Below are 16,675 nucleotides of genomic sequence, written 5' to 3'. Positions count from 1 at the left end.
GAGGGGGAGAATGGAGAGGATATAAAAAAAGCTGCCAACACGTGATGCTGTTCTGAGAATTGATTTCCAGATCTCCTCCTTTTCACCTGGGCTCCTCTGCTTTTATCTACGCAACTTTATCATCCTCCGCTCGGGATCACTTCCATCGTCTGGACAGGTTAACCCCCCCTCCCCCCGGCTCCTGGGGCCTTGGTCGTAATGAAGACAGGAAGTGATGCATCCGAAAACCCCGCTCGTGTCTCTAATGAGTTTACCTCACAGGCCGCGTTCACACTGCAGCTCCGTGTCCCAGTTTGGATTATTTAATTTTTTTTGTGACACAGATACGAGGATTTTAGTGAATACAGAAACACATAGAATCTGATATTCTCTGATTAATATGACATGCATTGTGTCTGGTTGGTGGCTGAGGAACAGATTAGAGGGTGGATACCCGAGCCGACCCTGTCATGTTGCCCTGGGGTACTTGAGGTTTTTCTCATAATGATAATTTTGATTTCAGTTTTCCCCCAAGGACACCTCCAACTATATAAATAATAAACGCGTCATAACATTAAAGTGATACGGAGATTCAAATACTTTTTTTAAAAGTAAAAAAAGGTTTAAATTGGGTTTGGACGCAAAGAAAACTAACACTACATATGTCTGTACACATCAATCATCTTTGGAATCATTTGACCGAATCAAATATTGAAAATGTTACATTAGATCAGTTTTCCTTGGGGATTATTTCTCTGATATGAAGCATCTGGAGTAAAGGCAACCTCTGAGTAGTGGAGAAAACACCATCTTCTAATGTGCCGGGGCGGAGGCACCGTCACTAGAGCTTTAGCGAGGTCAGCCACTGTTGTCGGGCGATAAGGACCTGGCTCTCAGCTGGTGGGCCGGTTCATTCCAAACATGCTGGATGGAGTCAGAGTCCGAGCTCGGGTCTGTCTCTGTGCACAGCGGTGGTGTCACATAGAAGCAGAAAAGGATCTTTTTCTCTATCTGTCACCACAAAGTTCAAATTGTCCACATTTGCAAGGCCCAGTGGAGGAAAAGCTGATTCTGTGTGTAAATGTGTCCCGTGGCTCATTTTCCTGTCCAACCTCGGACCTGAACCCGATGCTGTTATGTCATCTGCACTGAGTGTTCGCCTGTCCCTGATTCAATGGTTGTTATTATTTCATCTATGTTCCCTGAAGCAAATATACATGTTCATTAAGACAACACGACACACAATAATATATCTCGACTGTCAGGTAGGGAGAACGTGTGAGAAAAGAAAGTTACAACTAAAAGGGCCTTAAAACTCGAGGTGAAAAAACAATTCATCCCTCTTAACTGCTGAGGTGGTTTTTGTTTCGTCACAGTGTTTAACTGTAGGTTGGTTCTGTCGGAGCCAAAACGCTTTTTCCCCCCACTTCCTGTAACTTCTTCTTTAGCTTAAAGGGGACATATTATGAAAATTCCACTTTTGTAGTGCTTCTACACGTTCATTTGGGTATCTGGCATGTCTACTGTCCCAAAAGCTCTGGAAAAAAACAACTCCCGCGATTTGTTGTGGTTCCTCTATTTCAGAAACGATACGCTAGAGTGCGTCGAATGGGATTACGACCGAAATAAACGTCATAGTCACACCATGCCCATGTAGGGAGTCTCGCTACATGGCCTTGGACGAGCATGCTAACGCTAGCTGGGCTCCACCGGCTCGGTTAGCTCGTGAGCTAACGCTAGCTCGCGAGCCCGGCTCCCCCCAGCCAAGTCAAGCTAGCGCTAGCGTTAGCTCACTGTTCGCTGCTGCTACCCGTCAGACATTTAAGTGGCCGCATAAACAAGGGACCCCCGGGACACCTCTAAACGTTGACTCAACAGTGTGGAAGGATGCTGCTGCTGCGCCAGTTCAAGCTCCCACTGTTCCCACTGCTCCCACTGCGGGGCTGCGCTGAGAAGCTTGGGCTCTCACAGCCAGGCTCACCGGGGGTGAGGGGTCAATCTGAGGAGGGCTGTTTTAGACAGGGTAAAAAGGTGCTGTTTTAAATGATCCTTGTTGTATTTTGACCAAAATATGTTACAGACATTTCATTAAGACCCCAAGGAACCATATCGACTGTGGTAAAATGGGCACAATATGTCCCCTTTAAGAGTAAACAAGTCTTCGCTCACTTCTCACTTCCTGTCTCCTCACTCTTCCCCTTCGATCCCCGTCATCAGTCGGAGCTTTCATGTGGGTGATGGGGCCTCAGCGTGCACGAGCCTCACAGGCAGCGTTTTCCAGCTCCGACTGAAATCTAATTTCTTTCCGGCTGCAGTTTGCAAAGCAGCCGTCGAGGAACCATTAGTCGTCAGTGGGGACGGGGCCGTAATGAAAAGCACTCAGATGGGCAGAGGTGCCCAGAGGTCAGTGTAATGGAGGCGACCTGTCTCAATGAAGTCTCCCACTCAATGAACAGCTCTCTGTGCACCAGCATGGAAATAGATTGTGGGCATCTGGGGTACAGCGGTGCTGACCGAAGCAGGAACGTTATGTGCAAAAACCATAAAACATGCACACGTTTAATTGAGGCTAAGTGGTTTTGGGAGCTTTTTTAATGCCCTTACATGAAGTAATGCAAGTATTGAAGCGTGCACACTTTGCTACGGCAGATTATAAAAGTAAATGTTTGGAGGATCTGAAGAGACGATAAAGATATTTCAACCATCTCCCCCTTCCAGATAACAAGGACTATGATGCCTACCTGTCCTACACTAAAGTGGACCCGGACCAGTGGAGCCAGGAGACGCGCGAGGAGGAGCGCTTTGCCCTGGAGATCCTCCCCGACGTGCTGGAGAAGCATTATGGGTATAAACTCTTCATTCCAGACAGGGACTTGATCCCCACAGGAAGTAAGCTCTCTCTCTCACGGCGAATGTCACGTTAAGTGTTGAATGTTTCCCTGTCACGTGGTGTTGTGCTCGTGTTGTCAGTGCAGTGCAGTGGTGCCGTGCCTTGTTTTGTGTTTTTTTTTCTGTTGTGCATTTGTGTTGTGTTGCGTTAGCTCGACCTGCAAGTGCACCGTTGTTGTTGTAACCTGTGACATGAGCTGTTTCTAACCACGGGCTGAGCTGAAGCGGATCAGTGCGATTAAAGGGGACATGTAGTTTTTTTTTGTTGATTTAAATACAAAGGATAAAATAGTTAATTTAAATATTTAAGCTTGTTAAAAATAAGTGATGTACTTATATTGTACAGCACAGTTATTACATTAACAGTTCTCCACAAGAATATTCATAATTTTTGTAGGTGCTGGTAGTACCAATCCACATTAGAGAAAACATTTTTAATTGATTTGGTCCGTGTCCCCTCCACTAACATGGGGGAGGCAGTCAAGACGAAGTGGCTTCACTTTTGGGCAGCATTCATGTCGTGCATCTTTATAGACAATCCAAGAAACTAAATAACCGTGCGCAGATACTTTCAGGTTTTCTAGCGGACGAAATAATGTAGTTAATTTTTTTTAGCTAGCAGTACATTCATCATAAAAGTATTTTTTGTGAAAAAAAACTCTCCCACATAATATGCAGTTTTGAGCATGTGGTAATATAAAAATACACGATAAAACATACTGTAAATCAAGTCCTCAAATATGTGATGAAAAGTAACTACCAGCATGAACCATCCCCAGGTAAGGAGCTAGATATTTGACAGTACTCAAGTATTGTACCTAGATACAATTTACTTGTACTTTATTTCGATGTTATGCTACTCATATTCTACTTTTTTAATCTACATTTATTTTACAGTTCTGTTCAGAATTAGCCTTGAAGGTACTAACCTTCCAGACTGCACTTTGTTCAGGATTAACCTCCCCAGGAGGAAAATAAGATGCATAAGAATTCTGCTAGCCCAATTTATTATTTATAAAATCCAATAATATACTTTATAATAATGTACCGTTAAGCAAATCTTGAGTGAGTTGACTTTTTTTATAATAGAGTTTATAAATTTTGTTCAATTTGGATTTAGAAATGTTGGGAAACTAAACTGAGGTCAGTCCCTGCGTCTGTTCCTGCAATCTGACCTCTTCTGTCTTTCCTTACACGAGTGAATTATTACTTCAAACATTCCTTGTGCTCTAAGAGTTCTCACTCGAGGTCTGGAAAAAGGTCCGGACGACTATTTCCACTGCATCCTCTCCGCTGTGTAAAGCCTGCGGGAGGCGTAACAGCCTATAATGCATCTGCAGCGTAATTAGCGGAAAAACAATGAACCCTATTATTATCGTTGCCCATGTTCCTGCTCCAGCTCACCACCATGTGTACCTCTGCATGCCGCTGTGCCACGGTGTCAGCTGTCTGATCCCCGAGCTCTTCATGCACGGGTATTAATGCATGTTTTGCTACAGTACATTCCTAATGGAGCCCTCTCGCCATGCCCGTGCTTATCTTCGATTAACTCATCACACAGATGTCTTTGATAATATCATTATGTTATTAGCCGCCATTTGAATCCTTGCATCTGCCTGTCCTTCCCCGCACATACCGGCACTACTAATTATGCTCCTTCATCAGTGGCATTGTGCCCAGGTTACAGACTGAAACCTCGCTCGCTGTGATAATGTGCTCGATGCAGGGGGAATGTTGTAATATGGGAAAGTGGCATGAAAACTCAAGGATCGAGAGGAGTGGAAGATGAGGACGCAGCTCACTGTCTTATTGTGTTCACGTATAAACGCTTAGCTCCCCCCCGGGAATGTATTAGCATCTCAACAGTCGATATAATGAAGAATAATCCACAGCTACAGATAAACACTGTTTGGCCATTTGGGGGTTTCGGCCTCGTGCATCAACAATCCTCCTCCTGAGCTGCTGATAAGAAACATGTTCTTCCACTTTATACAGGGTTATTTTCAACATGTTAAGCACAACAATAGACTTCTCGTGTGTCTGATGGTTCTAACAGCCACAGAACAACTTGGCTGAACTCCTCTCCTTGTCGTTTTCATGCTACGCGTCCCATATTAAACTGGAATAAACTGGTCAGCTCGATTTCCCCGTTTCACAATCGCCGGTGGTTCACCAGTGGAGAAACACAGTTTATTGCCAGAGCCACGTCCCCACATTGACGGAACTGTGTTTTTTTGAAATTTCAATGCTTTTCTGCCAATGCCTCTGATCATTCTTTGAATGTTAAATATCTATGTTCAGGTTTCACCAATGATCATTTCCAGGATGACACAAGACTACTTAGAGGTACTTCTCTCCCCAGATTTCTAACGCTCGTGTCGACACACACTGACTCGACAAATCAAAGATGTAGAAAGTAATTTCAAAAAGCACTTTGTGGGAAGTCCTAGGGGTTTGTAGGTTAGATAGATAGATAGATAGATAGATAGATAGATGGATACTTTATTAATCCCGTGGGAAATTCAGATCATCCAGTAGCTTGTACACTTAACACATCACTGACATACATACATACATAAATCACATACGGAGAACAAATGAACAGATACAGGAATGGAATGCAATGATGTGGTTGTGTCAGTGTCCAGTAGGAAAATGTTCTTGGGCTGCTGGAGTGGATAGTACAATAAAATATAAAATGTATATATATATAAAACCAGCAGAAAGCTATATATATATATAAATATCTAAATATATAAGAATATGTAGTGGTAAAGTCTGTGCATGGGGCTAGTATAGCCAGTGAAGGGATTGGATAGTACAATAAAATATAAAATGTATATATTTATAAAACCAGCAGAAAGCTATATATATATATAAATATCTAAATATATAAGAATATGTAGTGGTAAAGTCTGTGCATGGTTCATATGGTTCATAGTTTCATTTCATTACCTAGAAGAATTTCCTAATCTATGATGCTTATATTTAATTTTTTTAGTTTTTTTATTATATCATTTTTTGTTTTCATATTATTCACTCTCACAGTTTTTTGATGTTCCAACAAACCTTAAACTACCTTTATTTCAACCATATGAAAATAATTCAAACAGTCAACCCAGAGATATGTTAAGTATGTTTTATTGTATGTTTTATGGTTTGTAAGCTACCTAACAAACATATTTTGTATTTTGCCGACTTCCAACCTGGCAGTTTTTTTTAGCTAACATTCATTTACAACAAACACAAATGAAATGTCTGTTAGAATTCACCGACCAATCACATCGAGACATAATCGGATTAAGGCGAGCAGCGGTTGTGACTGAAGGAGAGAGACCATGTGATTTTCACGATGATCCTCTGCGACACTGTGGCCAAGCGGAGTTAGAGCTGAAATGTCAGAGCCTCTAATCTGCCCTGAAGTGAGACAGATCTCTGCCGTGTGGAAGTTGGAGGTCAAGATTTTCTCGGTGGTAATTTTCAGCATCGTTGCAAGAAAGTCTTTTAAATTGAAGGACAGGAAGTGACATTGTGTAGCTGCTCAGCATAGGGAACCTTTCACCTCAAATATCTTGTGAGATTAAAGATTAACTTAACATTTCACAAAAGGCAATTTCCTCCAAGTCTGTTTTTCCTTCCTCAGAATAGACCGAGTTATTTGCACAAGCTTTTCAAACTCCTGATGTTTATTAAAATGCGATGCTGAAGAGCATAAAGATATTTGTGAAACCATATTAACCTAACAAGATGCTCTACATTCCTTATTTTCAACAGGCTAATATCTGTATATTCCCTCTAACATGACACGTAACATAAAAGGAAACGTATTTAGAAGGGCAGCAGGGATTTCCTGACACATGTAATTTAGCATTGACTTTGTTTTTACTTTAAGTTTAATCAATTCCAAAGATAAAATGAAACTGCGCCTCATTGGCTAATTATACAGCTTCCATTTATCCATTCCTTGTTAGTTTTATTCATGAATGAAAAACTTTGCAGGATTGGTTTATCGTAAAAGGAGTAGGCCCAAAACCGACCGGGGGAGTTCTAGCTCCAGGGAGGCATCGAGGCAAATTACCGCACGAGGACCAATTACCAAACCAAAGAGATTGACTTGTCACGTTGACGTAAAGTTCAGACCCAAGTTGACTCTAATCAGGTCGCTCTCGTGGCGAGGCCTCACTCACACACACATTCTCTAGAAACACACACAATGGTTGTGAGCTTTGATTCGGATGGGAAGTAAAAGTCCGGTTAATCCCGTCTACCTGCCCCTCTGTCTTTGTCTCTGCAAAGAAAGGCTAAACGAAGGCATTATCTGCTCAAACACACACACACACACACACACACACACTCACACACACACACACACACACACACACACACACTCCCGACAACCAGGACAGGCCTCGGAAAGACTTAATCCCATTCATTACAACCTGTCATCATCATCAGGCAGCCGGGCCTCTCATTAGGGACCTGAACACAACACTATACTTGGTTCCACCTCAGGTGAAAGATTGAAATTGAAGGCGACTCGGGCATCTCGCTTGGCTTTGATTGTTTTATGTTTACTGTCATTTTAAAGCAAAAAGCAAGTGATCCCCCTGTCCCCCTTGTTTCTGTCTCTAATTCCATATCCTATTATCAAAAGCTGCAGAGGCTGTAGATGTTAATAAAGTTGCGGTAACATTTTGTTTTTGCCGCATTTTTTCTTCTTCTTTCGTTTTATGTATCGTGTCCTCAGGCCACGTCTGTGGAGGAGACTCACTGTAGACGTTAGGATTCAACAGATGTTTAAATTTAAACCACTTCAGTCAAGAAATCACACTTTCTCTCTTTTTTAAAGTTAATTGGATTTGGTTGTTTGAAACTTTGATGAAAGCGAGCAGTTTGGTAAACAAGAGAGGCCGAGAGAGTTCTATCAAATAGCCTGTGTGATGTGTTGCATCATATTTCCATCAGCCAGTAGAAAGAGATCATACATCATATAGCCGACACGTGCCTTTCACTGGTGCAGATATTTACACCACTTGATAGGTAAATGATTTTGTGTTTATTTAGTGCTTTGCTAGTCTTGATGACCACTCAAAGCGCTTTACAGTACAGTTTTACATTCACCCATTCACACACACATTCATATAGTGCATCTATTCACAGCACTTAGTTATTCTCTAGGGGGCCATTTGGGGTTCAGCATCTTGCCCAAGGACACTTCGGCAATGCAGATGGGTCAGACTGGGGATCGAACTGCCGACCCTCAGGTTGGAGGACGACCACTCTACCCCTCAGCCACAGCCATAAAACCTAGCCTAGGGAGTTTTGTCTGCAGGTTAATCCTGGCTGTGATATAAAGAAGTGCAAACAGGGCTTTTTACATTTGGATTAAACCGAGGAATATTACATTTTGTCTTTACTGAAGTTCGACTTTTCCTGTAATTTCTGTTTCTTGTGTGTGTGTGTGTGTGTGTCCAGCCTACATCGAGGACGTGGCGCGCTGCGTGGACCAGAGCAAGCGCCTCATCATAGTCATGACGCCCAGCTACGTGGTGCGGCGGGGCTGGAGCATCTTCGAGCTGGAGACGCGCCTGCGCAACATGCTGGTGACCGGCGAGATCAAGGTCATCCTGATCGAGTGCGCCGAGCTGCGCGGCATCATGAACTACCAGGAGGTGGAGGCCCTGAAGCACACCATCAAGACGCTGACGGTCATCAAGTGGCGCGGGCCGTCCAGCAACAAGCTCACCTCCAAGTTCTGGAAGCAGCTGCTCTACGAGATGCCCTTCAAGCACACGGAGCCGCTGGGCATCTCCCACGAGCCGGTGCTGGACGTCAGCGAGCAGGGCCCGTTCGGCGAGCTGCAGACCGTCTCGGCCATCTCCATGGCGGCCGCCACCTCCACCGCCATGGCGACGGCGCACCCGGACCTGCGCTCCACCTTCCACAGCTCGTGCCACACGCAGATGCGGCAGAAACACTATTACCGTAGCTACGACTACGACATGGCGCCCGGGGGCACGCTGCCGCCGCCGCTGCCCCCGCTAGGCAACCAGCACACCTACTGCAACATCCCCATGACGCTCATCAACGGGCAGCGGCCGCAGTCCAAGTCGCCGCGGCAGCAGACCAGCCTGGAGGAGGCCCACGGCAACAACGCCATGCTGCCGCTGCTGCCCAGAGAGACCAGTATCTCCAGCGTCATCTGGTGACGGGGATGGGCGTGGGGGGGGGGGGAGGGGGGGTGGACCGTGGACGTGTGCACGATGTCCCACTCGAGAAGGGAAGGACTTCACCACCGGCACTCGGGCCCTGAACGCACCAGGGGGCCAGATGAAACCCCCGAATGGCACTAAGCTACTTGCTGCTGTTGAATTTGCACCAGGAAAAACCACGGGGGGGGGGGGGGGTAGGAGGACAGGGTGTCAAACACACTGGACTGGAGTCTGTGACTGGGATGGTTCCAGACGTTTGTTTTTGTTTGTTTTTTGGGGGTCTAATAAGAGCTTTTATTGAAACTGAACAAGAAAAAAAGAAGCAAGGAGAACTTTTCATTTTTTTCTATGCCTGTATAAACACTCACGTAAACACAAGCCAACACCTGCGATCATTCACCCCAGAGAGTCAAGGAATACAGGGTCCTGTACATATACGTTTTTTTTCTAATTCTTTGTAGCATCAGTGTTTGGGACTTGTTTGATTCTTTTGTGTTGTTTTTTTTTGTGTTTTTTTTTTCCATTTCCTTTCTTTTCGGTTTGTACAAAAAGTGAAGCCATGGCCTGTGAGATGTGTCGGTTGAACCGGTGTAACCTTTATGTTGATTTGTCGGCTGGTGTAGTTTCTAAAGCTTCTAGGTTTATCGGGAAGGGAGGGGGGGGGGGGGGGGTAAAGTTGGCAGCCTGTTTCCTCCGGCTGCTGTAAGGGTTGAAAATCTGACGTGGACTCAATCAGAATATGCAAAAACACGGAGTCCAGGGAGGCGGGGAGAAGATGGGGTTTTCCTAAATATCGATTGTAATCGAGGGATTTCCCTGGGAACGGGGGAGATGAAGAACATGGTGCTAGGCTTCACATCTCTCTGTTTCTCTCACCATAACATTTACTTTGAAAACAAAACAACAACAACAACAAAAAAAACAACCTTGCTATTTACCTTAACAGATGATTATATCACAGAAAGTTAACTATGTGTATTATTTTGTGAAAAAAAAGAAAAGTCTATTTTTGTAACGGATGGATATTTGCTTAGAGAAGTTATAAAGATTCAGAAAGAGCGATTTGAGTGAACACACACACAGACACACACACACACACACACACAAACGAACAGGTCACGGAAATCGAAAGGGTCGTTCACTAAATGTCTTATATTTCAAGAGAAGAAGAAAAGTTGGTCTGTCACCGTTAGAGAGAGACGTTTTTTTGGGACATTTCCAACAATAGACGGCAGCTCAGCAGGCGTTTCACCTTCATCGATCTGACCGCCATTGCAGCGATTCCCAGGTTGATTCAACGAGGGCGGGGCTCCGCTGTGCCCCCGCCCCCCCCGTCCATGATGTCAGTGCAGAGGGAGGAGAGGAGGGCCACGAGGACCAGCGACACCCGAGACATTCACCGGACCAAACGAGGCTGTCCAGGGCTAAACTGCTATCCCTCGTTATTCATTTCCTCTCTGTTGTTTGTGTGCCATCCCCTTTGTCCACGGAAAATGATTTGTCTGTGGAGCAACCAGCTCTCAGATCAGTCAAATAGGGCTTTCAATCTTGGTTCTGTCTCCTTTCGAAACACTGAGGAGTTTTATTCCAAAAATATGTTTGGGAAACATCCATGAATACTTAATAATAGATGTCAAATGTTACGTTATAAGTATATCAAAATTATATTATAATCAATAACCCCGACCAATTCTCTTCAAAAACCCTTTTAGAATGAAAACCTTCTAAAAATGAGATGAAATCAATGCTCACGAGTGACGGTAGTGTATTTCGAAATGGAAACTACATCCTGGAGTATATGAGACTATACAATAAAATAAAAAAATACTAGTCAAAGCAAGTTAGACCAAAGTGGCAGTGAAGCATCCTCACTCACTGTTCCTCGGAACCGAGTGATCAGAACTCTGGACTTGACTCCTCCTGCAGCCGTGCCATATCATGTCTTTTTCATTTTTCCCAGGAACTAACGTCAAACTAGAAAACCACCGGACACATCTCCGAACGCCGGTGTTTCATTCAGTGCCATAAAATATGCAAAGGGTTGAACTTGTAAAGAGTCCAGAAGAATCGTGGCCCCCCCCCCCCCCCTTAACTCCCTGCACTCTTCACTTTTTTGCTTTTTTACAGAATATATCAGAACGGGGCATGGGTTTTTCGGAAGCGGACTCTTGATTCCTCTTTATTTCTAATCTGTTAAATCGATCCAGTAGATTCTATCCAGGCCTCAATCAGACACCCCCCCCCCTCCCCCTCCCCCCCGAGAAGAGAACGAGGGTGTCGTGCTCTTTCATTGTGGCGTTGTGTAAATATAATCAGGACGATATAGCGGGGACTGAGATGAAGACAATCGAGCCATATTCATGGAACCAGTCGGTCGGTATTCACAAAGCCTCCCGAGGCAAAACCCCTAGTCCTGACTTGAGGTTGTGTGAATACAATTGGGGAGGGGGGGGGGGGGGTACACATTTCAGTTTCGCGAGGAAATTCGAAACATTTCCTGGCAACGTGGCTTTCGGTGGCGAAGACGACGAAGACGAGGATGAATAACAAACGACAATATATAGCACAGAATTATTCCAGGCACTTTCACGACTCTTGAGACCGACGTCTCTCCTGTTTCTGATTTATTTTCTAATATGTATCTGCAATGTTCATTAAAAGAGATACTGTTATTATTAATAAAACCCACATTTATGGTAAGGTGACTCCTCCGTGCCATGTGTTTGTGTGTATGAGGAGAGAGAGAGAGAGAGAGAGAGAGTGGATGGTGCCACTCTGTTTATGGAGCGGCAGGCGTAGATTGCTGACGAGGCCCCGGGTCCCTCTTCCTGGCAGCGAGCCGACGCGGCCCTTTCCAAAAAAAAAAACGCCATAACTCTCCCGTCTCCTGTTAAAACCTTGAAACAACAATCAATACGTCTCCGTCTTCCGCCCGGAGACTGAATCCGCCCCGGCTTCATTTAGGAATAGGACTAAATCAGGGGGGGGAGTCAATGCACCGAGCAGCACTTTAGAAGCCTCCGTGTCCCGAGTGCTGTTTGACCTCGGTGCCCTTTTGGCTGCGGTGGCACAACCAGCCGGCTCACGTCGACTCCCCAGAGCCGGCTCCTTGTTTGCACGATGCAGCTCTCGTGCATATTTTTAAAAAAAAACGTTTTATCGCTCGAATTTAGACGTTAAGCTGTCAAGCTGTTTCCAGAAAAACAATTGAAAAAACGCGGTTGCATGTGTCTCCTCCGTGTACAAGGCTTTCTCAGTGTCAGTAAAACTGTCACATTAGGAAAACAGGAACCCCTTTTTCTTCCAGCGTGCTTCCAGGCAGCTAAACAATCCTTTTCTCTTCTTTTTTTTCTCCTCCGCTGCTTCAGAGCGCCGAGCCCATAACGTCGCCTTTTACTTATTGTTGCTGCAGAGCAACAGCCTCTGGGAGAACAGAACAAGCAAAGGCACGTGGGATCTCACGGAAGTCAAGTGCTTATTGTGATTATTCAGATAAATCAGTATTGTTTTCTCATCAGATTTGATTGTGTTCTACATTATAATGTTGTTTTACTTCCATCTCCACCGCATCACATGATCTCCGTTGGCAGATGGAGGGTGTTCATTGGTCCCAGGAGAGGGATCCACTAGATGAGAAGGTGCAGAGAGAGAGAGTGAAATCTTGATTCCGTGTGATGAACCTCGGCTTCCACCCCGAGTTTTTCGCAGCAGCAGGAAGAGAACCAGCCATCGAGCGGCAGATGAGTCAGACAGTTGTTCTGCTCGTGGAGCTGAGCCGTCACGTCTCCACATCTGCATCCCGAGGAGGAGGCGTGACGTTCCTCTTGCTTGGCCTGAACATAGAATCCTCTGTGAACATGGAGAGCTACCAGATGTTTTTATCTGAGCTGACGTGTTCCCATATGGTGTGTGTGTGTTAGCGAGTGAGAGAGAGATAGAAAAGAGTTTGAAAAGAGGGGAGATCCCCCTCATTCACCCCCCCCCCAAAAATGAAATAATTTTCACTTCATTACACTGTCACGGCGTAATAAGCTCCCCCGAACAAAAGAGTGTGACGTGGCGGAGGCGGTGAGCGGAGAGGGTTTGCTGCAGTGAGAGCAGATCAGGCTGCGAGTGTGTGTATGTGCACAGATGTTTTGTTTCTTCCTCTGCCTGCCTACACACACACACACACACACACACACACACACACACACACACACACACACACACCTAATAGTGAAGAGCATTACTCACTCTGGCAGGTATACTATGGCCCCTCCATGTCCCACAGGGCCTTGTTACTCAGAGCTCTGTGCCCTGTGTGACATGTCTTCCACTCGAAGAACCAGGCCAAGTGTCTGTGCATGGATAGGAGGGGTGTGTGTGTCTTTTTTGTGTGTGTCTTTGTGTGTGTGTGTGCGTGTGTGTGTGGAGGGGATGCAGGCAGCTGTTAACCCACTTTTTGGGGAGTAATTCTGAACTCACCATGGTTCAGCACAGCATAATTGCCGGAGCAAGCAGTGTGTGAAAGGATGCACGTTTGTGTGCGTGTGCGTGTGTGTGTGTGTGTGTGTGTATAAGTTGCAAGATATGGATCACTTGCTAAACCTTTCAATTTGCTGTTACTTCCTCCAAGAGCAGCCCCACCTTTAATTATTAATTGATTTACGGCTGTAAGGACATCTGCATTGAGGCCGGACATTGATGTGAGGAAACGTTGTGTGTGTGTGTGTGTGTGTGTGTGTGTGTGTGTGTGTGTGTGTGTGTGTGTGTGTGTGAGTGTGTGTGTGTGTGTGTGTGTGTGTGTGTGTGTGTGTGTGTGTGTGTGTGTGTGTGTGTGTGTGTGTGTGTGTGTGTGTGTGTGTGTGTGTGTGTGTGTGTGTGTGTGTGTGTCTCTGTGTGTGTCTGTGTGTGTGTGTGTGTCCGTCCTGTGGTCCTATTTACTTGTAAGAATCAGCATGAAATCTTAAGGCCACCTTCCGGAGACTCTTAGTGAAACGCTGACACCTGCTGGACGTGTGTCCTCCCTGCACCCTGAGCAGATTTGAGAGGCTCATTCAGTCGCACACACAACTTGTCTAAACTTTTCCCAGTTGGAATCTTCTCGCCATCTGAAAGCTATAAATGGGATGAATCATTTTTGGCAACTTCCACTATTCACTACTGTGCATTATCTTAAAAAAAGCATTTTCTTCTGCAACATGCCCATTGGTACAGTGCTTTTGATTTCCTATTGACTCAGATCACACATGTCCTTCAGTTAGCCTGTGCACGTTACAGTTATGCACTGTTAAATTACTTAAACTGCTTTTTCAACACTTGCATTTGTACATTTTCTACTCACATTGCATTTATTATTTCTACTATTTCATATTAGTCTTTACTCTGATTTAACCCCGAATATGAGAAGCATTCAGATAAAATACTTCAGTAAATATAAAGGTATTCACTTTCAAGTGAGTTCTAAGTACAAAATCAAGTCCAATTTATCTATGAAGCCCGTTTAAAAATAACCAGAGTTTACCTGAGTTAGTAGCCCTCTACCTTTCCACAATCACAATCAAATACATGTAGAAAATGTATAATGCAACATATATGTATTTAAGTCTGTATAACTTTGAATCGACATTCATATAATTTAATAACGTAATGTTTAACATCATGCAGGAGTAAGTCTGATCTAACTCCCTGTAACTGCAGCTCAAGGAACTCCATTGGAAATAATATCAAACATTTAAAGGTTTAGTGTGCGGAGTTTGGAGACATCTATCTATAGATAGAGTGAGAGTGATATAAGATACAGATAATGGTAATTATGGTTCTAATAATTATAATCATCATCATGATCATATTGATAATAATATTCTGGTCAGATCACATCATCAGCTCAAGCTGAGCAATACAATGATGCCACCTTGTGGACAAAAGTGGGAACTGAAGGAGCAATCAATCTCAATGAATTCTCAATTACTATAATTGTATGTATATATATATTATCTATAGAGTATTTATTTTTTATCATTATTTTTCTCAAGGAACAGTTGCAACAGGAAGTCGCCAATCTTTGATGTTACACGTTGGATCACAGATATATCTATGTCCGATCATATCAACCTTAAAAGACGTCATCTCAACAACATGGAGATTCAAACTAGGTGGCGTCTGATTACACCCCATCAAAACACGAAGTGGTCGCCTCTGTGTGATGTCACGGTGTGGGGGGTCATAGATTTGTCCGATGTCTTGATGCTGCAAAGACGAGATATTTATTCAATCCGAAGCGAAACAAGAGTTTCGGTTTTTGACCTGAACAGATCACTGATCAGTCTGTGCGCAGTGACACTGACACGCTGCAGGTGATGGGCATGGTTTCGGAGCCGTTTCTCCCAGGGCTTCCATCAGATCAACTTCATATTGAGATGAGTGTCCTCACAACAAGATGGAGATATAAACTGCCTCGAATTTCCACGTCTCCAAAGCTCTTCATGGACCAGGCAGACATGTTTCATATGCTCACAGAACCAATACAGCTCCTCAGCTCCTCTGGCACTGGTCAGTGAACTGTCCCAAAACACAAAAACTTTTGTTTTGGTGAGGCAGCTTTCGACTCGGATTCACTGGATCTGCTGGAGGTGTGGAAATCATTATGACTTTAAAACACCTATCTTTAAGTTGGCTTTTGATAATAGACATTATTTTATTGCATCCAAGTTGTGAATTTGACTCTACGTAGCCCTAGTTTATCATATAGCTGTAGAATTGCTTGAAATATTTAATACATAAATATACATTGAAACCTCTTCCAACTTTTAAGGTCAGGACATATTGGAAACGAAGACAAATATATATATGTAGTGGTCGAAATGGTTCAGGGTGACAGTTAAATGTCAAGAATAAAACGGTACGGGAGGCTGAGATTTCAGAAATATACAATTTATTTAATTCGTGCAAATGATGTAAAAAGACTGATCAGACAGCACAGGTACATGTGCAAAGGTACAGATACAAATAACAGATTAAAAAGAGAGAAATAAAGGCTCGTGACCCAACTTTACAACGCTAAAATATCATGCATTAAAACAAACACAGCACACTTTACGAATACAATAAAATGACAGAAGAGGGCCTCTAGTTTATGGAGCCAATAACTCACCACTATTGAAGTCATTACACCTGGATTGCACAGTACCAGTCAACCATATTGCACATTGCCAGAGAACAAATTAAAATAAAATAGAAACCAATAATCAAACCAATGAATCAAAAAGAAACTAAATCTAAACAAGGCCAAATAAACTAAATTAAATCTAAATGTGGGAAGAAACAGTGACCGTAAATACCCTGCTGTAGGCAGCCCTACATTTCATACCTTTAATTCATTAAAATAACGCAGGGATCCACGCCGTCCTTATTGTCCTGACGACAATTACTAAAACAGGGAAAGACAACTTAACTTAATGTCAAGACAATAGTGAAGACTCTGGTAAATGTTCCGGCGCATTACTTACAAGTGTTATTCTTATGACTGGAGATTACAGCGTGCGTTTATGCCGATGCTGATACACACACAGCTGTACGCTGGCTCTATGGAGAGAATAAAGGTTTATGTTTGC

The 16,675-nt window shown here is 43.9% G+C and overlaps 1 protein-coding gene across 1 annotated transcript in view; it reads left to right on the top strand.

Moving 5' to 3' along the window:
* The window catches only part of LOC128431296 (interleukin-1 receptor accessory protein-like 1), a 218,618-nt gene extending 209,541 nt beyond the window's left edge, over nt 1-9,077 (top strand). The window contains exons 10-11 of the mRNA XM_053417577.1: nt 2,698-2,868; nt 8,344-9,077. Of these exons, the coding sequence (XP_053273552.1) occupies nt 2,698-2,868; nt 8,344-9,077 (905 nt within the window). The remainder of the gene's footprint in view (nt 1-2,697; nt 2,869-8,343) is intronic.
* The last annotated feature ends 7,598 nt before the right edge of the window (nt 9,078-16,675 follow it).

The sequence above is a fragment of the Pleuronectes platessa genome, chromosome 24 (assembly GCF_947347685.1).
Source record: "Pleuronectes platessa chromosome 24, fPlePla1.1, whole genome shotgun sequence".
Classification (NCBI taxonomy): domain Eukaryota; kingdom Metazoa; phylum Chordata; class Actinopteri; order Pleuronectiformes; family Pleuronectidae; genus Pleuronectes; species Pleuronectes platessa.
Note: the sequence above shows the minus strand (reverse complement) of the source record. Positions and strands in the feature narration are given on the sequence as shown.